The sequence below is a fragment of the Apium graveolens genome, chromosome 4, assembly GCF_009905375.1.
Source record: "Apium graveolens cultivar Ventura chromosome 4, ASM990537v1, whole genome shotgun sequence".
NCBI lineage: Eukaryota > Viridiplantae > Streptophyta > Magnoliopsida > Apiales > Apiaceae > Apium > Apium graveolens.
The window spans coordinates 294,838,113-294,862,784 of record NC_133650.1 but is presented as its reverse complement, the minus strand read 5'-3'; the positions used below and the strand labels follow the sequence as shown (position 1 = coordinate 294,862,784).

At 33.1% G+C, this 24,672-nt stretch overlaps 2 protein-coding genes and 1 long non-coding RNA gene across 3 annotated transcripts; 1 reads left to right on the top strand and 2 right to left on the bottom strand.

Moving 5' to 3' along the window:
* Positions 1-6,813: 6,813 nt before the first annotated feature.
* LOC141717232 (uncharacterized) lies at positions 6,814-8,554 on the bottom strand. Its single transcript, XM_074519325.1, has 2 exons — positions 7,866-8,554; positions 6,814-7,422 (listed from the first exon to the last, which is right to left on the bottom strand). Exons 1-2 carry the CDS (start codon positions 8,343-8,345, stop codon positions 7,063-7,065), a joined length of 840 nt encoding a protein of 279 aa, XP_074375426.1. The 5' UTR covers positions 8,346-8,554; the 3' UTR covers positions 6,814-7,062.
* A 1,300-nt stretch (positions 8,555-9,854) lies between these two features.
* LOC141721237 (uncharacterized) lies at positions 9,855-10,646 on the top strand. Its single transcript, XR_012574676.1, has 2 exons — positions 9,855-10,216; positions 10,310-10,646. It is a non-coding gene; the product is annotated as an uncharacterized LOC141721237 (long non-coding RNA).
* Positions 10,647-11,362: 716 nt separating this feature from the next.
* Positions 11,363-20,990, bottom strand: LOC141721236 (cyclic nucleotide-gated ion channel 4-like). Its single transcript, XM_074524060.1, has 7 exons — positions 20,232-20,990; positions 13,423-13,638; positions 13,003-13,319; positions 12,796-12,904; positions 12,467-12,703; positions 12,094-12,180; positions 11,363-12,017 (listed from the first exon to the last, which is right to left on the bottom strand). Exons 1-7 carry the CDS (start codon positions 20,745-20,747, stop codon positions 11,502-11,504), a joined length of 1,998 nt encoding a protein of 665 aa, XP_074380161.1. The 5' UTR covers positions 20,748-20,990; the 3' UTR covers positions 11,363-11,501.
* Positions 20,991-24,672: the final 3,682 nt, after the last annotated feature.

The window sequence follows — 24,672 nt, the reverse complement described above, 5'->3', positions numbered from 1 at the left end:
AGATATTCTCACTGATCTTTTCAATGACAGAGATCAACAATGCATTCGTAGTATAGTTTTAAGTGAGTCAGATAATGAAGACTGCCTTTACTGGAGTAAGAAAAGCACTGGACTCTATACTGTTCATAGCGCGTATAAATTACTGTAGAGGAATTTTTTTTTATGGAAGAGTGTAGATAATAATAGCTTGTGGCGTAAGGTGTGGAGAACAAAGGCACCTCCAAAGGTGTTACATTGCTTGTGGCGGGCTTTAGCTCAGTGTTTACCCACAATGACCGAGTTATAGAGTAAGTGTCATTACAACATGTCTTATTTGCCAAATGGATAATGAAACCATTGACCATGCTTTAGTTGAATGCCAGTTTGCAAGACAGTGCTTGAATTATGTTTTCCCCGGAATAATAGCAGATACAGTAGGTGGCTTTCGACAATGGTTGGATAGGAATTTTAATTCAGCTTCAGGTAGTTGATGTGCTGAAATAGCTACGATATACTGGTCAAGCTGGAAGGCACGTAATAATTTGGTTTGGAACCAGAAGCATACTCAAGTCAGTGATGTTGTTAACTCATCAATTCAATACCTTGTGCAATGGAGAAATGCCCAGAGTTGGTCATCGAAGGCTCTTTTCCAGTTCGTAATTGAGGGATATGGAGCAGAAAAATGGGTAATGCCACAGGTAGAAACAATCAAGGTGAATGTTGATCCAGCAACATTTGAGGATCATGATGCTTTTGGTTTTGGTATCTTAGCCGGGAACCATGAAGGAGAGGTGGAGTATGCTAAAATTCTGAGATTCTGAGGTTTTGTTTCAGCAGAGGTAGAAGAAATTATGGCTATAAAAGAAGCGCTTAGCTGGATTAAGGGGGAACTTAGCAAAAAGTAGAACTAAAGTCAGTTTGCTTAGTTGCAGTTCAGGCCCTCAGAAGTAAAATCGAAATGATATCTCCATTTGGTCGAGTGGTAATGGCATGTCGAGGGCTGCTGAGAGATTTAAACACAGTGCTAGTGTTCTTTGTTAAGCGATCTGCAAATATGGTTGCTCATCACCTAGCTAGGGCGTCATGTTCATATCCAGATCGAGTCTTTCGTGAGGGAGATATCCCTATTGAAGTTAAGAATGTATTGTTGAGTGATTTGTCAAGTCATCTTACTACCTTAACTCTTCACGTTACGGTCATTTTATAGTGTTCACAAGTATATTCAAATAGGGTTTTCTTTATTACTGATTTCTATTATTTTCAATACTCATTGGACTTGTTTCTAAAATTTGAAGTATTCTATAGATCTCTTGTCGTGTACATATTCGTGTGTTTCTATATCTGAGAGTTAACTTTTCTTGATTTAGAGCATCTTCAATGGTATTATTTTTTTGAAAAAGAAAAAATAATTTAATCATAAAAAAGTCATACGGCATCTACACATATGATCGAAATTGAACAAACGCATAATTATATCATTGTCGAATCCTTCCTTCTTAGATAGGAAACTACACGATTTTTTGAAATTATATATACATGATATAATCCTCCAGCTGTTGTTTTGAGCAATCGACCACAAATGCATCACCATAAAAACCTTTATCACTGAATGAACACCATAAAATTTTCACAAGTCTATAATCTCAAACATGATGAACTGCAAACAAACCAAATAAAACCAAACTCTCACAAGGAGAGACAAACAAAACCCAAATAAATTAGAAACTTATTGAAGATTAACAAAATATGAACTAAGAGATGAACTAACAATAATAAAAAGAAGAAGAGATCGGGGCTTTTCACAGGTGAAAGGGATGGAAGCCCCTCAGAGATAACGGGGAGGCTGCTTCAAGGTATTATTTAATTAATTTAAACTTTGTTCTTAGGTATTATCTCCAACGGTATTGTTAAAACTGTTAGCTAAAATAATTTAAAATAGAAATTATCTAAAAATTTACTGAACCTGTAAGGTTATTTGCTCCGGTGGAGTTGACTATAATGATTGACTATATTTTAAAATAGTATGTTGCTATTATTTCAGGTTGTTATAAATAAAATGTATTATTTGAATATGGTAATAGACTATGTGTAATTTAACTACATGTTGTTAGAGGTTCGATAAATATAGTCAACATAAAGAGATCGACTAAATTTTTAGCCAAATGGAATGCACCATTGGAGAGAATAATTTTTTACATAATATCTAAAATATATATTTATGGTATGTTTGACTCATTTTTAGCTAAGGGAGCATCTCCTCTTACAATTCATTACTAGCCTATAACCCGTGCGATGCACGGATTGCTTTTAACATTCGATAATTTTGGATAATATATTTTATAATATAATTTTCAATATTTGAAAAATAAATTGAAGAATAGAATAAGTTATAACAATATATATTTTATAATAATTTGAGACTTGACTGAAAATAAATAATATAATATAATATGTTGTTCACAGGACCCGAGCCCTGAACCTGTAGAAATTGTTAAAATAAAGAATATAAAAGTTTAAATATAATAAGTTGTTGACGGGGTTCGAACCCTGAATTCATGAGAGCAGTTTAAATATTAATATAATAATATTTTATTATTGCATCCAACGGTTCTCATCTTTCTGACTTTAGATCTGATGGTTGTTATTTGTCATACCAAACAACTGTACCGAGCAACTGACTACCAAATAGAGGGTGTTCTGCTTATAATAGTATAGTATAGATTATTGGACGAGATAGTATATTCTGAATGGTTTGGGTGGTTGTACTACTCAATCCGTCCCTAAAAATATTTTCTATCTGTGTTGTACACGTTTGCCAATACACGTTTTTTATTGTTAATATCTTTAACTTCGTATTAGTATTAAATATAAAAACTTCATTGTATTAAAATACTCATAAATACGAATTCAACAAGATCACTCGTGACTATATTTGATCTTATAGATTAAGCGTAAATTAATAGTCAATCACTTATCATGAATAGTGTCATAAGTCAAAATAGGAAACATATAATGAGACGGAGGGAGTACTATTCTACTCCCTCCGTCCCTTTCAATTGTTTATATTTTTTAGAGAGTGTCCGACACGTATTTTAAGGTGTATATAAACTATAGTTCTGTAATATTTTTTTATAATTTTATTTTTCTGAATAAAAATTAAAACATTCAACTTTTATTCAGAAAAAGAAAATTGTAAAAATAAGTTACATAACTATACTTTTTATGCACCTTAAAATACGTGTCGGACACTTACTCAGAAATGTAAACAATTGGAACGGACTGAGGGAGTAACTGATTGAGGAGTTGACTTCTATGAATGGTAGAACAAAAGGTAAATGAAGAAGAATCAACTTGTTTCACTTATAAAAGTTTGGTTTACGAGTGAACCTAACTGAAATAAATGATATATTTTTGATTAATTCGATTCGGTTTGAAATATTAATTTAGTTTGGTTCGGTTCATAAATTTTATAAATTTTGGTTTTCGGTTATTTTAATTCGGTTCGGTTCAGTTTCCGACTGAATGCTAGTCCCACTATCTAAACAATGTACTTTGTTTCTTGAAACAACCATTTGTGTATTACTTTTATATTATTTAATACATGTCTTCGTCTACATGTCAACGGAAGGAGTAGATTTTAAATATATGTGCATTATTATTTACATCGTTCTTATAAAATAATTAAAATAGAATATTTAAATGATTTAAAATATTTCTTTGGTAAATATTAGTGGACTCTTATATTGCTAATTAGTGAAAATTTTGAATATTCCTGATAAATGGCTATCCAAATTGTTAAAATAAAAATGATACCTGATCCTATTCGGTTCACATTCGATATTTGATAGATTACAAACTATTCAATCATGCAAAAAAATTCTAATACATATTATTTTGTGTAAAATTTTTGTTAGCATGAGCTGTAAATAAGGTTGATTGGTAAGATATGTGATTAGTATCAATCTCTCGCATAAAGTTTGTATTTCCATAATCTTAGCCAGGTCTTTTGTAATTAGTTATTGTAGGTTTGTTTTTCCATATTTAGCAGCCTGTACATACTATAAGTACATGATCTATACTTGAGAACAAAGGAATGAAATAGAATTACAATTCTTCTCTTCAGGGGGAGATTTCTAGTAAAAATCAGAATATGTCCAATGATCATGATTGAGAAAATTGGTCGTGCTTCCAGGACACACATGTAAGAAATATGGATGTGACAAATATTGAAAGTATGGCTCCAGTAAAATTGATAAATGAAATAGAAATTGATGTGGGTGAGACGAGAAATGGAGACATGCCTTTGGAGGAGAACAATGACATAGAAGATGTACAAGACCAGCCCCCTCTCGTTCCAGTATCAACCGATATGTCTTCTTCAGAGAATAATCTTGAGGTACCATCTTTAAATAATTCTGATACTAAAGATTATTCTACTGGTTACAAGTTGCCTTTCAGGTATAATCGTGGTAAGCCACCTAATAGATATTCACCAGATCATGTAGAAGAAAGGACAAAATATCCGATTGCTAATCATGTGAGTACTGAGAAGCTGTCACCACCACTCAAGATATTTGTGCACAAATTGTCTAATGAACGCATTCCCAACACAGTACAAGAGGCTTTGAATGATCCAAAATGGAAGAGTGCAATAATTGAAGAAATGGAAGCTCTAGAAAAGAATGATACATGGAATCTTACACCACTACCAGAGGGGAAGAAAACAGTAGGCTGTAAATGGGTGTTTTCTATTAAGTACAAGGTGGATGGAACAATAGATCGGTACAAAGCACGACTTGTTGTAAAGAGATACACACAATCATACGGCATTGACTATAAAGAGACTTTTTCACGTGTGGTAAAGTTGAGTACGGTTAGGGTACTGCTATCACTCGCTGCAAATTTAGACTGGCCACTTCACCAATTTGATGTCAAAAATGCGTTTCTTCACGGTAATCTTGAAGAGGAAGTGTACATGGACATCCCACCCGATTTTACTGGCTCACACGCTGGATTAGTGTGTAAGTTATTGAGATCGTTATATGGCCTGAAACAATCCCCGAGGATGTGGTTTGGGCGATTTACTTTGGCAATGAAGAAGTACGGATTTAAAAAAGTAATTCTGACCACACTCTTTTTCTAAAACATCGAGGAAAGTCTGTAACCGCTCTTTTAATTTATGTCGATGATATGATAATTACCGGGAACGATGAGAAGGAGATCGAAAATCTTGAAAAATATCTAGCAGCTGAGTTCGAAATGAAGAATCTTGGAGGACTAAAATATTTTCTAGGAATCGAGGTGGCTCGATCAAATCGGGGAATATTTCTCTCGCAAAGAAAGTATGTACTTGACCTACTTGCTGAGACCGGTATGCTTGACTGTAAACCAGCAGAAACACCAGTAGTCCAAAATCACAGGTTAAGAGAGTATCCAGACCAGATGCCCACTAATAAAGAGAGATACCAACGACTTGTTGGAAAATTAATTTATTTGTCACATACGCGACCAGACATTGCATATGCCGTGAGTTTGGTAAGTCAGTTTATGCATAACCCTGGTAAAGAGCACATGGAAGCCGTCACTCGAATCCTACGATATTTAAAAGCATCTCCTGGAAAAGGTATTATGTTAAAAAAGAATAAACATCTCCGAATTGATGGTTACACAGACTCCGATTGGGCTGGAAACATCACAGATAGAAAGTCTACTTCAGGGTATTTAACATTCGTTGGAGGCAACTTAGTCACTTGGAGAAGTAAAAAACAAAAAGTTGTTGCATTATCTAGTGCTGAGGCTGAGTTTCGTGGCATGGCTAAAGGACTTTGCGAACTTCTATGGTTAAAGGAATTGCTGAAGGAAATTGGTTATTCATCTGACTCGGTCATGAGATTGTTTTGTGACAATAAAGCAGCTATGCAGATTGCACAAAATCCAGTTCAACATGATAGGACAAAACATGTTGAAGTAGATAGACACTTTATTAAGGAAAAGTTTGTGGCCAATATAGTTCAATTCTCATTCGTTAAATCAGAAGAACAATTAGCCGACATTTTTACGAAGGGTGTTTCAAGCAAGGTGTTTCATAGCGCTTTAGACAAGTTGAGCATTGAAGACATTCATGCACCAACTTGAGGGGGAGTGTTAGCATGAGCTGTAAATAAGGTTGATTGGTAAGATACGTGATTAGTATCAATCTCTCGCATAAAGTTTCTATTTCCATAATCTTAGCCAGGTCTTTTGTAATTAGTTATTGTAGGTTTGTTTTTCCATATTTAGCAGCCTATACATATTATAAGTAGATGATCTGTATACTCGAGAACAAAGGAATGAAATAGAATTACAATTCATCAATTTTATGGTCTAAGTATTGATTTGATTGGAAATGCATGGTCAGCAAAAACCCACTAAATTAAAAAATTTAAAGACTATGGGAATGATCTGTTTTTAGGCACCTTATTAGGATGATGCATATACTAAAATCCTGAGTATGGATATATTTTGCATCATTTCATTATGATCGAATTCTGAAATATTAAGTTTCAAACTTGCAAGTTTAATGTAGACAATATATATTTTGGTTCTGTGGTCGAGATTTTAAATTTCAAACTTAAAAGTTTAATGTAAACAACATATATTTTGTATGTTTATTGGGTCGAACTGTGTCGAACTCTGAGATTTTATGTTTCAAACTTGCAAGTTCAATGCAGACAACATTTCATTGTGGTAACTTGCAAGTTCAGTAGAGACAACTCAGTCTACAATGTATGTACATATCGATAAGTTTAATATGTCTGCTCTTCATCTTGAATTTGAGTTGAGTCTCTAATAATCTGAATTATGAAGAAATACTTATTATAACCAAATCCTGATTCTAACAAGTAGAATTTTATCACCAGTTCTCCCTCCTGATAATCCAAACTCGTCAAACAAAAACAAAGAGAAAAAAGTCTACACCAGATTCTGACACGCTGTACATAAAACCTGGTCCTGGACTAGATCATTAAACACAAAGTTCTAGCTATTCATAGTCTGAATTGGCCACTGAATGTTTGTCATTAAAAGCACACAATTCAAGGAAATTTAAAGATTTTCCGGAAGCTTAAAGTTTTGTGCACCAAATATATGCTGAGAGCTATTCTGCACGAACACAGTGATGCCACATTTGCTGCTCCTGAAGCCTTCCCAAAGAGTGAAATCAATAGTGCCTGATACTGTCTTCTTAGCAGAAATATCGTCAATAGAAGTGAGCTTCTGGAGTTGTCTAACGACATAATCATTCGCTAGAACAAGCCCTTTGTTTGCTCCATCTGGACAGTCGTTCACCAATCCACACTCGTATAGTGCGACCATAATATCAGCACCTTGGCTTTCCGTTTTGCTCTTCAAAGATCCTTTTAGAGTGACTTGCAGAGAATCATCTGATGGCCTTTGGTATCTTGCCTGTTCAAATGTACATTATCAAAATTCAAAGTCCTGCAGGTTTTCTGTTCCTTGTTAACTTCCTTAACACAATAGCATTAGATGCCAAATTGAACACAAGTTTCAGAAATTTAATACTCACACACTTATACTTCACTCAGGCTACGTGGTGAGGATTACACACATCTATTTTCATCAAAAAAATGAGTGATGATCCAACCATCAGATACGAAAAACAGAGTGATGGTCCAACCCTCGTATACTAAATCTAAAACTAATGTTCATTACTGAGTTGTTTAAAGTCTTCTGTCCAACAATGTATAGCCAGCCAAAGAGATAAAACACGTAGATTTTATTAGACTATATCTACATACTACAAGGTTTATTTTTCTGAAATATCCTTCAATGCCAAGATGACTAATTATTAATTAGCGTAAAAAAGGATTAGTAATAAATCTGCAAACCTGAAACGCCAGAGCAGGGTCTCTTTTAGCAGAAGCAATGCAAGACAAAATAACATCCTCATCATCTCCCAAACATTGTGCTTTACCTTGAACAACAATCTGAGGTGTAAACATAGTATCCAAATTCAAGGACTCAACATATGCCTTTTGTCGTACTGTCCATAGACTACAGCTATACGGATCTTTCCAGCCCGTATAATCCCAATAATCCACATGATATGCTAACAATATCACCGGCCGCTCCAAGTTAAAGTCTCCCCTCCCCAGCCTGGAAAACAACAGCTCCGCTTTAGGTGAACTGGCGCAGCCCTGAGACGAGAAAAGCTCTACAAGTACAGCCCCGCCTTTACGCTCCTCCTCTGCAGCAATGCTGGCAATAGCCTTTTCATCCTGTGATGTGTTGTTGTTGTTGTCAGGGGAGGGGGTTGAAGAAGAGTGCTTGCGGAAGCAGTTAGAGACAAAGCGACGAGCACGCCCCATGAATTATGAGGCGATGTCTCTACCGGTGAACGTGAAAACAATCAAGATTTACAGGGCTGGGGTTTTGTGTGTTTTTTTTTCTTTTGTTTTTGATTTGGGATGGAAGAAAGAATGATGGAGGAGAGGGAATAATATTTGAGGAGAGGTGGAGAGAAAAAGGTGGCGAAGGAATTGCAAGGCAGAATCTAATCTAATATGGGAATGTTTTTATATTGTTAGGCTAATAACTCCTAGATGGAAAATGTAGAGATCCGAATATTTTCTCCAAAATCTTTTTCAAATACTGACGTGTCAAGTGGGTAGTTACTAAGTTTCATAATAATGATATGGACCACGCGCGCTTAATATATGCGTCCATAAATCAAAACGCTGCACGTGTATGTCATGTCGGTAAAAAATTTGGATAATGAATTTGAGATACCTAGCACTACTTCTCCTAAATATGACAGATTTGTATGTTGAATAGAAGACAATTGTTAAGTGTCTGTGCCAAACCAGAATATAAAGTCGGTGGATCTTATAATGGATTATGGATTCATATATTAACAAAAATAGAGTACTTGTAAATCTAGCTGTGGATCTGTTGTCAACTTTAAAAGTGGTAGGCAATTGCTTTACCAACACGATTGAGTCGGTGAAACAAACGTCCCCTGTCAATATATTCAGCTAAACTTTTGTAGATGCCTTAATAGGCACGGATCCTCGCCTAATTTTTTTAACAACCTAAAATAACCCTCTAACCAGCTCTTATTGCATTTGTCAAGAAACATAGTAACTCAATTTTTAAAGCTTCTGTGGTTTTGCCGAAAATATCTTCCTTCTTTTTTTGGTTTTTATTGAAACTCTGTGGCTGTCTAACAGTAATTGCACGAAAACAAAGCTCCAGTCCAATTGATATTACATAAGTTTTCTATTCTACTGGTTTAGCTGGTTAAAAAATCGGTCCATTGGTAAAAAGTAAAAACCAATGTTCTAAAAATTGGTGGACTCGGACGAGTATTCGGGTGAGTACTCCAAAATCGAAATTAACCTATATTCGGAATATTGAAAAGAGTACTTGAAAAATTGGCCGATTACTCGAATTTTGAAGACACAATCGAGTAAAACCAATTTCCGAGTTCTAGACGTTAGGTAAAAATCCTTGATACTGTGATAAAAAGAAAAACCATGATAAAATTTAATAATAAAATAAATTCATTTATCCTACTGAATGTGTTTTCATTAAGATATCGTTTGGAAACTTACATTTCATTTCAAACGAATGATTTCAAATGACAGAATTTTAGTTGTCATTTCAAATTCTCATGTTTATATAAATATTTGAATGTTTTGAATTTCAAATAAAATCCAAATTCAGATTCTCAGACAACATATTTGATCAAATCCAGATTTCAAATGAAATACGGTTTTTCAAACGGGTCATAAAGTCTTTTTCTTAATTTTGTTTCTTACTTGTTCCTGGAAGTTTAATAACATTGTGCCCTGCTTTTGGATCCTGGTTCAGCCGACTAGTTGACAATGTCAGACTCAGACTGTTGGCACTTAGCAAGTGAAACAGATAATGCTAGTTGTCGAAACGAACACCATATACTCTCTCTATAAATTTACTTCCTTCTTTGACTGCCTAATTCATTAACGTTACCTGCGGGGTTTCTCCTCTTTCTTCTTGTTTTTCTATCCTTCATCCAACCATTATCTTATCATTTGAGTGAAACATAAGTGTTCTGTTCAGTATGTTAAAAGGAAAAGCTGTGATCAGTGACACCGATATGCTTGATGCCACCCAACAAGATGCGCTTAATCTGGCTGCTAAAGCACTAGAAATCTTGGATGCCTCGGAAGCCAGAGATATCGCACGTTTCATTAAAAAGGTATATGAAACTAAGATTTTCCGAGCTGGCCTTATCCTAAATTAGTCTTATGAAAATTTAGTATCCAGTTGATTGTAGGATTAACTGATGCAGGAGTTCGACAAAACATATGGACCGGGATGGCAATGCATAGTAGGGACTGATTTTGGCTCGTTTGTGACTCATTGTTATGGCAGTTTCATCCACTTTCATATTGGCAATCTTGCAATATTGCTCTTCAGGGGTTCAACTGGACCTGAAGCTGAAGCTGAGGCCGTGGCAGATCATGTTGAAGCTTTATAAGAGTATAAGATATCATAAAAGCTAACAAGTACTGATACTTGTTTCTAATGTTCATTATGCTAGTTTTGTTTGTGTGGAGTACAATGAAATGAAAATTTAATTGTCAGTGTTTGACAGTTCGTAATGCATTATCAATTATCAGTTTCAAGTTACTAATGGAGCTAGTATCTTTAACCTTTAAATTTTCCCTTCATTAGTTAAGAAGGAATCTCTTGTTCACGTTCCATCGATGCTACTGGGAAAATCCAGCAACGAGTGAAAGAAAAAGAAGATATAATTCTATAAGTATTATTTTTTAGTTTGATGAGGCATGAGTCAAGTATTACATACATAATGGGGATTTCTAGTGATCAATATTAAAATTCCAGGGTTGAGTGCTTACAAAAGATCACAGACATAGTCAGTTTTTTTAAATGCGCGAGTTCATATCAATATCCACAGTAAAGCTGGTACTGCCTGAATACTGAAGTGCAGGCAACGTATCATATTCATCTTTGATTTGGTAATGGCGGTGGTTCTGAAAAACAACATGACCGATGGCTATAGTTGGATTCAAGTGGTAAACTTTTTTCGCTTTTCTTGTAGTGTAAAAGTACCACATCTCTGCTATTGAGTTTGCCCCAGAATAACTAAGACTCTCGGAGGAAGATTATAATGTGACTTGTTTATATGATATTATTCACATTCGTAATGCATACTTGACATTCGCCCATAATCACAAGTGATATGTTATGCTTGATGAACGCGACACTTTGGTTTTCAAAGAAAGAAACATTTTTTCTCAATCATTTAACCATAACTTCTCTGCAATCACTTAAACCATCAACCTCTTGCTGCTCAGACAAGATTGATATATCCACTAGGTTACAACGCTATGGATTGAGTAATTTATTCTCACTTTAAAAGTTGACAACTTATTATTCAACTGTGCCATATGTTTCAACAAGGACTCGGAGCTACATTTGGCAATATACGTATATATGATATACATCCATCAACTCCTTCAGAAATCGAAATCATCATGATTTGGCTTAGGCGAAGTCAACAAAGCAGCATAAAGCCTTAGCCTATCCTCCCCAAGCGATGAACACCTTGACAGAGGCCTTCTTGGCCTTATAAATGACAGAGAACTGAGAGTCAGTCTGTGTCTGTACCTTCGCCAAGCCAACTGAATTGCCACAGACGCCCAAGTTCTCCACCCTGGTGAATAATACCTCGCACTCCTCTTCACTTTCTCATTTACAAACGTGTACCTAAAATGTTGCGTTACATACTTCACATCTTCGGCTTCAAGACCAAAAGCTTCGGTTGTTTCAAGAGTTTGTAGTGACGATGAAGATGGAGGCAATCTTTCAACAAAAGGTTTTCTCAGACACCAGGACAAGAGCTCGTCGCCGCTAAAGTTGCCAGGGCCTAACATGCAGCAACTTTTTACACCATCTCTTAGTACTTGACTGCTTTGTAGATGTCCTCTTACTATAAACAACATTCTTTGAACTGGATCTCCTTCCCTACTTATCTGCACTCATTAAATTTAAATTTTTAAGCAATCAAATCTAGAGTATCTTTCATAGTACCAGGTAGAGCTTACTTACGGTTTCTCCTTTAGTGAATATGAGGGACTTGACACGATCACATATGTTTTCTAGAACCAAACTATCCATGTGTTGAAACAAAGGAACCTGAAATTGTAATTGACAAATTACTGTTAAGTTACGGATTCTACAAAAACTGAAGGCATCTGTTACCAAGTTATATGTCAACTATTCCAAAATATCAAGATGTTAATGGAGGGGCTTAAGTGGTACATCCAACGGTTTCAACGAGTAAATAAAAATAAGGTACATGATCTTTATGATTTAAACTACTTACCTAAGGATCTGGTACTTCGTCTGTGACTAATTTGTAAAGCTCATAGACAGAGGTCACAATAACAGAACAGAATATCATTTAATACATTGTCATTACCTGCCTGACCAAGTCCAAGCACAGATGATACTTAATGTCCCTCCTCAAACCTTCAGGAAGATTTCTAATCATATCACATTCATCAACGCCACGCATGGCAGCCCAACGCTGCCTCTCATAGTTGCGCACTCTCTGCCTATACTCTTGTGGCAAATGCCTCTTCCTCATCCACCACTCAACGTTCCTCATCTTTAACTGCATTGCCTGTTTCTTTGATGTTGTCGCATGCAAAAACACCTATATTCACAAAATAGATAATATAATTACAAGCTTAAATAAAATAAGTGCAAATAAAAAGAAACACACATTATCAACTCACATGATTATACCTTAATATTACCAATCAACATAGTGACTAGGAGAAGTCCAGTGGTAAGAACAATGATGATAAACACAATTTCTAACCATTCTGTTGTGCTCTCCAGATTCCCAAATGTACTGTTTCAATATTTTATAATGCATCGTAGTTAATAAGCTTCAAAAGCACTATAAGAAAAAGAATCAACTTCATAAAAATAACACTAAAAAGAAATTACCTCAGAGTCATGAGACCCCAAAATATAGGATAAAGGATTTTCTCCAAACGGCTTTCGTTAATCACAAGTTGAACTGTCCATTTATAAGCACCATAACCAAACTTGTCATCAGACAGTAGACACACAGACCTCGCTTCTTTGTTCTCTCCCCATAAGAGTCGTCTACTGTCTTTCACCAGGCGCCTTGCTCCATAAAAGATATTGTTTTCACAAGCCAGAAATTTAGGTACACAACTAATTTGTGATTTCATGCATTGTTCTGTCAAGCACCTTGTAGCCCTCTGGATTCCTAGCAAGTACCAACATGCTCCCACCGCCTGCACGCATTAAGAAGATGGTTTGAATTTCATAATTAATTCAGTAATTCAATATGAAGCAAAAGAATAATGCATATATGTATTCAGTAATTTGAGAACTTACATGTGAGGCGACAAAATACGCGATCAAATTTAGAGCTATTCCCCACCAAACAGTACCAAAAATGTAGCCAGAGAGGTTTTGCATTCGGCGCAAGAGATAAACAGAGTGATAGATCTTTGGTAAGTACTGGATAAGAAACATTACTAGGAATATTGTCATCACTTCTGTTGTCGAACCCTTCTCAAGTAAAGCTGGGATTACTATCCATAACACAACCTGCAACATATCCAAGTTTATGAATTAAGTCTTTGATTTGTGTATTCTTAATTCAAGTTTAATGAAGTATTAGTTGAACATGTCAAAAATATTTATATTATCAAAATAAATTCTACTGTTTGAAACTTGAGTGTCTTTAGGAGACCCAACATCGATATTAATTTGGAAATTCCTAGCATAGGACAGGAACCTTGCTCGTTTTAATGATTCTTAGGAGACGCAACATCCAAATGTGTGGCCCTTTGACATACATGATACAACAAAACCAAACCAAACGGAAACCATTAAAGTGCCACATTTTGTTTGAAGTAACTTTACGGTTACAAAGTGTCAAAATCTTCACTCATCCAACTAGCAACATCACTATGTAATGGTCCTATATTGCTCCTGCTTTGCTACTATTGTGATTCTAGGTTTTCGCATGATCAAGCAGTCATCGAGATTATCATACTTTTGTTCTACCTTTTATTTTATTTTCATTCTGTCGCCTTGAATAGCCACAAAAACTTTGCTACATCAATTTCCTCCACTTTTAAACAACTTAATTCTAAGTTCTCATTTAGAATAAGAATTATGTCTACTTGATATTTATCACGTCATGATGATACTTTTAAAAGAAAAGAGATCTTACTACATCACTTTTCTTTCCAAAATAGTTCTTTTAAGTACAAAAATATTACCAAAATCAGTTTGAACCAACCATAATAAACCTTTTTGAGTACAAACTTGAAATAGATACCAAACATATTTCATGTTATCATTTTTGAAGTCACTTGTCTCGGCCAAACTTCTGTGAAACCAATTCAAATGAGATTGATATGGTCTCCCCAATACTAACTTACATGAATTCACATATAAATGAACAAAATCGCAACATCATTGTACTTTAAACTAACAATGTCAATCTCATAATTTTCACTTACGGTAGTGACAATCAGGGGATATTTCAATCAACATCAGTTGATGCTACAAAAATTTGGGAGGCAACTTGATTTCACTAACCATCTATCTCGAATTAAATTTCTCGAGATAATTGCTCTCTACCATATTCTCAAAATTTTGGAAACTCACATTGCATAATGTCTTAATCAAATTTTGATACCGTAAATCATCCACCAATTGATAAGTGTCGAATGATAGATTATGCATGCCTTCAACATGTTGTTCAACGTCATTTGCTTCTCCGCAAATATCATCAATATTTTTTTATTGTGCTCTTATACATCCTCATTCTTGTCTTCTTGTTCAACTGTATCAACTTTGATAGAATCAATAGATATATTATTTTCGTAACTCACTACGTAATACTCATCTCCCACTAATTTCATACCTTCGAAATCTTCTAAACAATTTTTGACATTTGCATAGCTAATTTATTTATTTTCTCCCTCACACAACAAGCTATCCAATTTTGTTGAGGACATTCATCGTATACGGTGTTAAGATCACCGGGTTCATATTGTTGAACTAAATCATCATTGTCTTGCTTACACTTTATATATTGTACATCTTGTAATTATAATCCTCCGGCAAAAATCTCTCCAATATCAATCGTCTCATACGTCTTTATGTTCTGATCGGTTCTTTTCTTTGCATTTTTCTTTACATGACCAGTTTATCCCACTAAATCGAAATATTTAACCTCATAGCTGCCATCTTCATCTGCCTACTTTCAATAACACCCTTAAAGAATTTAACAACATTAATATGTCACTTTAAAAAATTCTCCAACTCTCAAAGTCTCACAAATAAAGGGATACCAACCCTTAATAATTATTATTAATATCAGCCCTTAATAATCATTATTATTAAGCCGATTATCCTGCTTTCGAGTAAGAACTTTCACCAATATAATACTACCCGGGGGACTTGATTCCGATCGTATGTCTCATCTGCATGATACTTGTTATTATTATTCATTTTGAATATCAACGTTTCCACCCAATCCGAAAAACCTTCAGAGACGTGTTCATCGTAATTTCCCGAAAATATTTTTTGATAATTGGTTCTCCCATGATAAACCAGATTACGAAAAGGACAAAAAAATGCATGCACCTATACCGAATGATATTGTGCAAGACATGCTTGTATAATAATAAGACTAAGTTGTATTGACAACGCTAAGATTAAGTTGTATGATAATCAATATTTGTATTCTGTAATTGTATTCCTTGAGTCTATAAAAATGGTTAGTAGATTATACTTGGGGATTTTTCTGTGAACAGTTTCAAGCTAAGGAATAAACTCTGGAAAAGGATAAAGTCATGATCATGCCTTAGAGAAAAGATGAAGAAGTTTGGAGTGGAATAATGTTGTTCAAATGTTCTAAGTCAAGATATCGACAAGTCACATATCAAGTTATATCGAGAAGTCATTCGAGAAGTTCAAAATGACTTGTATAGAAGTCCAAAATAACTTATAGAGAAGTCTCAGAGATATCGACAAGTCAAATAAAGATGTAGAGAACTGGAGATATCGACAAGTCATTTCTGCATGTAGAGATCTTAAAGATATCGACAAGTCAAATGAAGATGTAGAGAACTGGAGATATCGACAAGTCAATTTCTCATATAGAGATCTCAGAGATATCGATAAGTCAAATGGTGTATATAGAGATCTCAGAAATATCGACAAGTCACTTCTACATGTAGAGATCTCAGAGATATCGACAAGTCATTTCACATACAGAAAATTGAAGACCTCGACAAGTCAAATATGCAAATAGAGAACTCAAGATATCGATAAGTCATTATAGTTATCGATATGTCCCTTCTGTATAGAACAATTGGAGATTACTATCTCAAATTCAGGATACAGACAAATTCAAGATTCAAGATTATCAGTCAACAAATAGTTCATTCATTAAATTGGAAAGTCTACAAAAGTATTTACAAAGGGTGGTCACAAACCTGCTAGATTCTGCAAAGATTTTCTAATACCATAAAAGAAAATAGACAAGTTTGCTTCAGAATTTGTTTTTGTATATTTTAGTGCAAATTTTGTAAACTCGTGTTGCTAGTGTATAATGCATGCAGAATGCTTAGTTTAGTAGAACAAACAGATCTAAATTTTCTAATTAAGTGAGTTTTTGATATATTGTATTTTGTGTGAATTTTGTGAAACATAACATCTACATTTCTTAACAGTTTTGTTCAAATTAATCCAGTTTTAAAATTCAAGAAACACATTCACCCCTATGTGTTGCTTTTCTTTGCAATTCAATATATAACAACTAACACAACTATAACCGGTACACAAAAAATCCTTAAACACAACAAACCTTGAATTTACTAGAAAAAATTTCTATGATTTTAATTTCAATAAAAAGATTAATAAATAAATTTATGCGTGTTTTGGTAAAAATTAGAGGTTTAATTTATAAATTAATCAAGAATGAACACAAAGTTAATGAAAAAAATCGATTATAACGAATTAATTAATAAGTTTATTTAACATATCCATTATTTTTTAAATTTTATAAAATTTATGCAAATGAATTTATAATATGTGCTAAATTAGTTATATATATAGTTTTTTATTTTATATATTTTATCAATATATATTTATTAGTGTGTAGATGGAATAAAATTTAATAAAAGTATAACACATTCTATTTGATTTTGTTTGTATGGAATAATATACATCAAGAATTTAATGTCTTTGTAATTTATAAAAAAAAATTACATTTTGATTTTACAATTCAACAAGACCAGATCAAACACAATAAGAAATATTAATAAAATTCAAACGGTGAAAACACTTATCATGTTATATACATAATATTATTTATATGTACATGCGGCAACAACAAAAATATCTTTAACATTTTATCAAAATATTGTTAAAAAAATTATCAATTATCATGAATAAAAAGAAATGCATATATATTTGGTGTGATATTACTTTATTTTAACTGAATATATAATATATTTTAACAATTTATATATTGTATTACTTCTAAAAATATACCTATGTGTTTACAACCGAATATTGTGCTTTTATATAACACTAGTTGATAACTCATTCCACGAGTCGAGTTCATTTATTTAAATAATTTTTAAAAATCATAATATTATAAGTACCATGTCAAAATTTCTAGTTTTTAAAATCCAACCCAAACTTTTGAGTATGATATTTGTATTATGATTATAATAAAAGATTATAATTATCATACGATTTCAAAAAAAAAACAACCGTACTATCTAAAGATAGACAAATAGAAACCGTTGCATGTAACAGTAAAATAATATTATATTAATATTTAAACATATTATTATAACTTATTATGTTCTCAATTTATTTTTCAACTATTGAAAATCTATATTAATATATTAATAATTTGAAGATAAAATATATTATTAAAAATTATTCAAGTGTTAAAAGCAATATGTGGATGGCATGGGTTATAAGCTAGTATAATATTATATTCTAAGTCATATAAAAGTAAAAGAAAAATAAAAATTATACATTTTGAGTTATAATGAAATTCAAAAATAGTGAAATCAAAAATTGAAATAGAATCATACTGACATGTAGAAGTACAAGATAACAAATATAAAACCAAAGTTAATAGAACCATAATACATGTATGTAGAAGTATAACACGAATAAATGGTGTAATAAAAAATTTAGTAGAATTATAAGATATAAAAAAGTAGAATTATAAGATATACATGAAATAATAATAAGTGAAAGTAAAAGTTGGTGGTACCATATCATTTAAAAATGATTTGCTTATTAATAAAAGTTATTAATGTTCTTGAATTGTTTGAAAATAACATACTTTGTTGAATATGATCAAAATTTCTTAGATTTAACAAAATAAATTGACCTTTTAAGTTCAAATTAGACAAACTTAAAAAAAGTTCAAAAGTGAGAAAATTTTCAATTTCCCTATCATCCATTTAAAACTTTAAATGTAAGCAATACATTTTGTTATTATTAATAAATATATAATAATTTTAAATATTTGTCATAATAAAAATGAGTCTGAATTATAATTCGTGATCAAAGAAATTAAAAGTAATATAATTCTGTGTATATATAATTATATATTTTTTTATTTTTACTTACTTAATTTAAGATTTAAAATGGCCCTTTATTGTTTTTATCTGTATAGAAATAGAGTTCAATACAATCTAATAATATCTTCCTTGATTGTTATTTTCCTCAGAACATTATCAATTTTTTTTGAAAAATATATGAAGTATGAAAGAATTTTTCAAAATTCAAATTTAACATGGTACCATTAATTCTTCCATATAATATATTGAACCCAAAGAACATTAACATGTTTATACTTGATGAGTCGTTTTATCTTATTTTCAAATCTAATTTAATAAAATTATATGATCAAATAATTATTAATAAATTTTATTAAATTATAAAATTTTTATTAAATTATTTTTAATATTAATTTCCAAAATATAAGATAACATTTGTTTGTTAATTTGACTTGAAGAAATTTTTTAGAAAAATATTAAGATAGTAGTTTGAGTTAAAAAATAAAGTTTAAAAAATATATATTGATCGTACTTTTTAATATTTATGAAGTTTTGGAAGAATATTAAGATGGTAGTTTGAATTGAGAATTTTTTTTAACAGAATATAAGATAATTGTAATTTTTAATATTTATTAATTCAAACATTTTAAAAAAATAAAAAAGTAGGCCGAGACAATTTGAGAAGCTTTACGGGCTCGTCAAGTAAAATATAAAGTAATTTTAATTTTAATATTTACGAAGTTTTAAGAGAATATGAATATGTAGTTTGAGTTAAAAAGAAAGTTTACGAGAATATAAATTAATTTTAATTTTTAATATTTATTAGTCCAACAATTTGAAAAAATTAAAAATATAGATCAGAGAGGCGAAAGTTTCATTTCCCTCGTATATAAATTTGGAGAAAATTTTATACACCAGGAAAGCATCAATTAGATTATTTCTGGTTATTATTTTCTTTCTGGCCTAACTAATTAGTAAAATTGAAATTTTATTGAATATGTGTATCCCTGGTTAAAATATTTTTAATAATTTTAACACAGAAAAAATGTTCTTATTAATCCAATTGAACATTTCTATTTCAATTTCCATTTTCTTCCATTTGTTAATCTGAGTTTCAAGGTCGTGTACAAACAACTTAATTAATCATTAGTCCTAACCTAAATTATAAAGGAAGATCCACTTATCATATCCTGTCCATCTCTATATGTGGACATGTGGTTCTGAATTATTGTACCCGATATATAAATTTACCTCTTCAAGATCGAAAAATTAAAATAAATTGCATCACACATGTTAGCACAACAGGAAAAAATGGTAGAAAAGGTTATGCTCAGCTTGCATGCATAAAACAACTGCTGACATGCATGCATCTGTCATCTACACAACTGATTACTACTATTAGACAACATATCTGTCCTTCATACCTATTTCACCAAATTTACCAAACCAACAATTTAGTTTCTCAATATACATACTTCCTAACTTACACATCCGTATAGTATATGTACCCCAACAACAACAAAAAGAGTAAAAAATTAATTACGGAATAGTATAATTGTTTTTATATAAGAAAAGGGGGATATGTAGAACCTGAGGAATAGGCAGAATAACGAAGAGATCAAAAAAGAAACCCTTCTTGGCAAACAAGTAGCGCATGGCCACAGTGCGCGAGCTGTTGTCATAGGGACGGCTTCTCTCGTCAGCATTGACGGCATGAGGCCGTTTATTTATCTTCAACTGCAACCACATGTTCCATAAGTGTAGAGCATCCGTCATGGAACGGAGAACTGTGACGGTGATGGCGAACCAACCATCCACGAACAAGCACATGCATGCTTCGCTTATCGAAAGTGCGTAAAAGAAGAGGGGATCCACAAATAAACCCGTGGCACATACTAGAAGAAACACTTGGTTCCATTCTTGGATCCATGAAGCTCTAGGGTCCAACACTTTACCTAGAAACCATATTTTACCACGCCTTTTTCTGGTTTTGAGATCTCCCTCTGAACTTTCTTCTTCGTGGTCGTCGTCGTTGACAGAATCGTCTTCATCGGTGCTGGTAGTGTCACCTAAGAAGTGTGAGATTTCTTGCTCCAGAGTAGCCATAATTGATTTTTATTTTTATTTTTATTTTTTTTGTGAGGAGGAAGGAGAGACAATTAAAAGCTACATAGAAGTGAGTTGCTTTGGGAATTGAAAAGATAGTTATGAAATATTTAGATATAGTTATAGTAAAAGGGTGAGATTGGAATGATGTGGTGGAACTTTGAAGAAGATCAGGCTTATACTAATTTTTTCTTTTTATTGTTGAGCCGGATGAATAGTACTTCTAGCTAAGCTTGAGGTGAATGTACATTCAAGGTAGGTGTAACAGACTCGGCATTTTATATACACAGATTTAAAAAAACCGTCGTAAATGGCCAGATTTGTTGTAGTGATCCCTGTTCAAATGTATTTCAACAAATAATCAGTCAAATGACTGAATCGACCGTTATTCGCATTATCGTTTATTATAAATATTACAATTATTATTAAGAAATACTTCCCCGTCTTATTAAATATATTCTTAACATAAATGTTCAATTAATGAGATGGAGAATTCGAATGTTAATAAGCAATGGGACGACGTACAAATACTCGGCAAAATATAATTAACTGATTTGGAAAACTTAGCATTTTTTAACAAATTCTTAAATGATAAAATCAGATTAAAAAAAGAAAAAATTGCAAGTACGTACAGTAAGTAGCTAGACTGTGAATTCATTAATAATAATGCATATTTGAGAATTAAAGAGTGCTAAATTAGGTTTAGTAGTAAAACTTCTTATTTGAACAAAATAGACCTAGCTAGCAATCAAAAGAAGCCAAAGATTTTCATTCTTTAGAGAGAACGTAAACTTCATTAGTCTCTAAATACACGTCTATTTTGATTTTTGAGTGGTTAATTTTATTAAATTTTGATTGAAATTTACAATTATTATATAATTGAAAAAAATAATAAAATATATATCATTAAAGTTCAATTAGTCTATTTTAAAACGTAATTTTCAGATTTGAAAAATAGTTAATCAATAATTTTTAATATTAAATTAAAAATTAGTCAATTAGACTCCTAAAAAAATAAAATGAACATAGGGGCGGAGTAACAGCAATTAATTAATATAACATTTCCAACCTTATTTTTTAAATGTAAAATGCATGTCAAGAGCGAGCAGGATGCAGAAGGAATGAAGTAGGGCCTAATTTTGCAGGGAGTGGGGATAAAACTTGAAAGAGATATATATATATACGTATACGATATGCAGGAATGATAGATAAAATCAAAAGCAGCAACAAAACTGACGACAATAATAACTCCGAATAAGTCTAAAGAACACAGGTTCTGCGCAGCTTCGTTTGTTTTGTTGTTTTCTTCGTCACCTTCCTTTCGACCGATCTTCTGTGCTTTTATACTGTCCACGACTCTTTTTCAACACTTGGATTTTCAGCTACTTTTAATATCCCCCTCCCCTCTTCATGTTTTCTTTTCTTACAGAGAGTTCAGTTTCCATGTTCTTGTATTAGCATTATTTATTTATTTATGTACAACTCTTTATTCTTTTTTGTGCAAATTAACTTACTGATCAACTTGAGAGAGAATACACTTTCGGGTCCCACTAGGCCGAATCCTAGGTTTTATGTATGGAAAATATAGAGAAATTGAATGTGCATGAGAATAGAGTGTTGGGTTTCTTATGTTGTACACAACAAAAGTGAAGTGATCAAAATCTATTCTCAACTTACTATATAGCCATGTTTGATTCCTATCGACTTCCGAATAGAATGATATTTCCAATTAGTTATATATCTTTATATACTTTATGAATTATCAAAAATTTGAAATCAAGTATTGAATATTTTAAATAATTCTCAAAATGCAAAACTCCCTTTTATTATTCAATGAAAACCTAAAATTCCTAATAATAAACCAAAATCTTGATCAATATCCTCGTAAATTTGATTAGTTACAAATGTTTTTTGGCAAGCATGTTGGGTTTGTGGAATCTGTGAAACAACAATATGCGATTAATACAAACAAAATATATACGAATAACAGAGAAGACAATTAAAAGGATATAGAATGAGAAGTTCTCGAGTCCAGCGTATACTGTCTCCTTAAAGCTATTACGGCCCTCACCGTATGTGCGAGTCGTTAGCCTCCCAGGATAAAACGAGAAAACGACGTGTTGCACGAACAGCGCCTTCGGCGAACAAGAACGGAACAAGAAACTATCACCAGAAGAGAAAAGGGTTTTGTATATAGGAGGCGGCTGTGTGATATGTTTCGAATGGATACATAACCCTAAACCTGATAATGATAATATATAGGCTCGAGAGAAACGTGTGCGCTACTTTACGCGTAATTAAATAAAACGCGTTGATTAATAATCAAATCCGTAATTGAATCAGAATTATTATTTCGCCAAATCAATTATAATAATTTGTAATAGAAACGAATTAAGAATTTAAGAGCCCAAGCCCAGTGAAAATTAAATTTAGCAAAACTAGTCCGTAATTATTCGGGCCAATTTTCTGATACATTCGTGTCCACACGTCGCACACGTGGGCAAGCTCGAATCGCAAGCCTCAGATTGCCCCTCGAAAGCCCAAGATTTGCACCCCCTGCGCGCACGTAGGTGTTGGAGCAATACATAAGTAACATATTTGAACACTACATAAGTGTTTTACTATATAAAGCTATGCATTCTCCTTTGCAAAATCAATGTGGGACTTTCACAAATTTTCACAACTAAGGGACTAACTTTGGATGATCATATCTCATCATCTCTTAGTCATTTTGAGTGATTCAAAGTGCCCCGGAAAGCTCTCGCGGAGGAGAACACGTTCCAAGTGCCAATTGTCGCGCGCACGCGACATTCGTCCACTCAAACTATGACTCAAATTGACTCGACAATGTGGGGCTACTACCCACATTTTCCAACAATCCCCCACATGGATGAGATTGATATTTCAGTAGCACATACCAGATAGACAGACACGGAGTTTGACTTGGTGATACTTTCTTCGATCAGATATAGCATACAATAGGTAGATAATGCTCCTTGAACCTTCGCTCGAATAAGCATATCAACTTTACTGGTAGACATTAGACATGCTTGTCCTTGAACTGTTCGACCGTTTGTGTAAACGATGATATACTTATCACTATATCCTTTCTGACTCGTTCAGTTCTCATGAGTATGTCCATTTTGGCCATGGAACATCATCCTGGTTCTGTAGGAGTTTCTAAAGTATTGTGCCTCACAATTCTTCTTTGAAGCGGCCCCACTTCTCTCCCACATAGGTGATCTTTATCTTATAGAGTAACCCACATTTACTCAACTGAATTCCATGCGTTCACTCCTGAACTCCATGTATTCTCCAAAAGATCATCAAAAGCTCAAAGGCCTGAACAGGCCAGGGGTTTCCCCCACAGTGATTTGGTCATCATGATTTAGTTATCCCAATGAACCAAGTTCTTGGGATCTCCAGTCAGTATGGGTTGGGTGTCAACCATGATGCCGTTAAGCAACAGGCTTAAGGCCCATCCTTCTCGATGATTTCTCAACCACTTCTCTTGATAAACCTTTGGTTAGCGGATCCGCGATATTATCCTTTGACGGTATATAGTCAATAGTGATAATTTCGGTTGAGATTAATTTTCTAATAGAACTATGTCGTCATCATATATGACGAGACTTTTCATTATACATCGTGCTCTGTGCTCTACCAATGGCGGATTAACTGTCACAGTGTATTCCTATTGCAGTCACAGGCTTTGGCCATATTAGAATATCCTCTAAAAATTGGCGTAGATATTCAGCCTCTTCGGCGCATTTGTCTAGTACCACGAATTCAGCTTCCATCGGGGAATGAGTTATCACAGTTTGCTTTGAGGATTTCCATGAGATTTCCGCGCCAGCTAGTGTAAACATATAACTACTCGTAGACTTTAGAGCCTTCTTACTGGATATCCAGTTCGCGTCAGTAT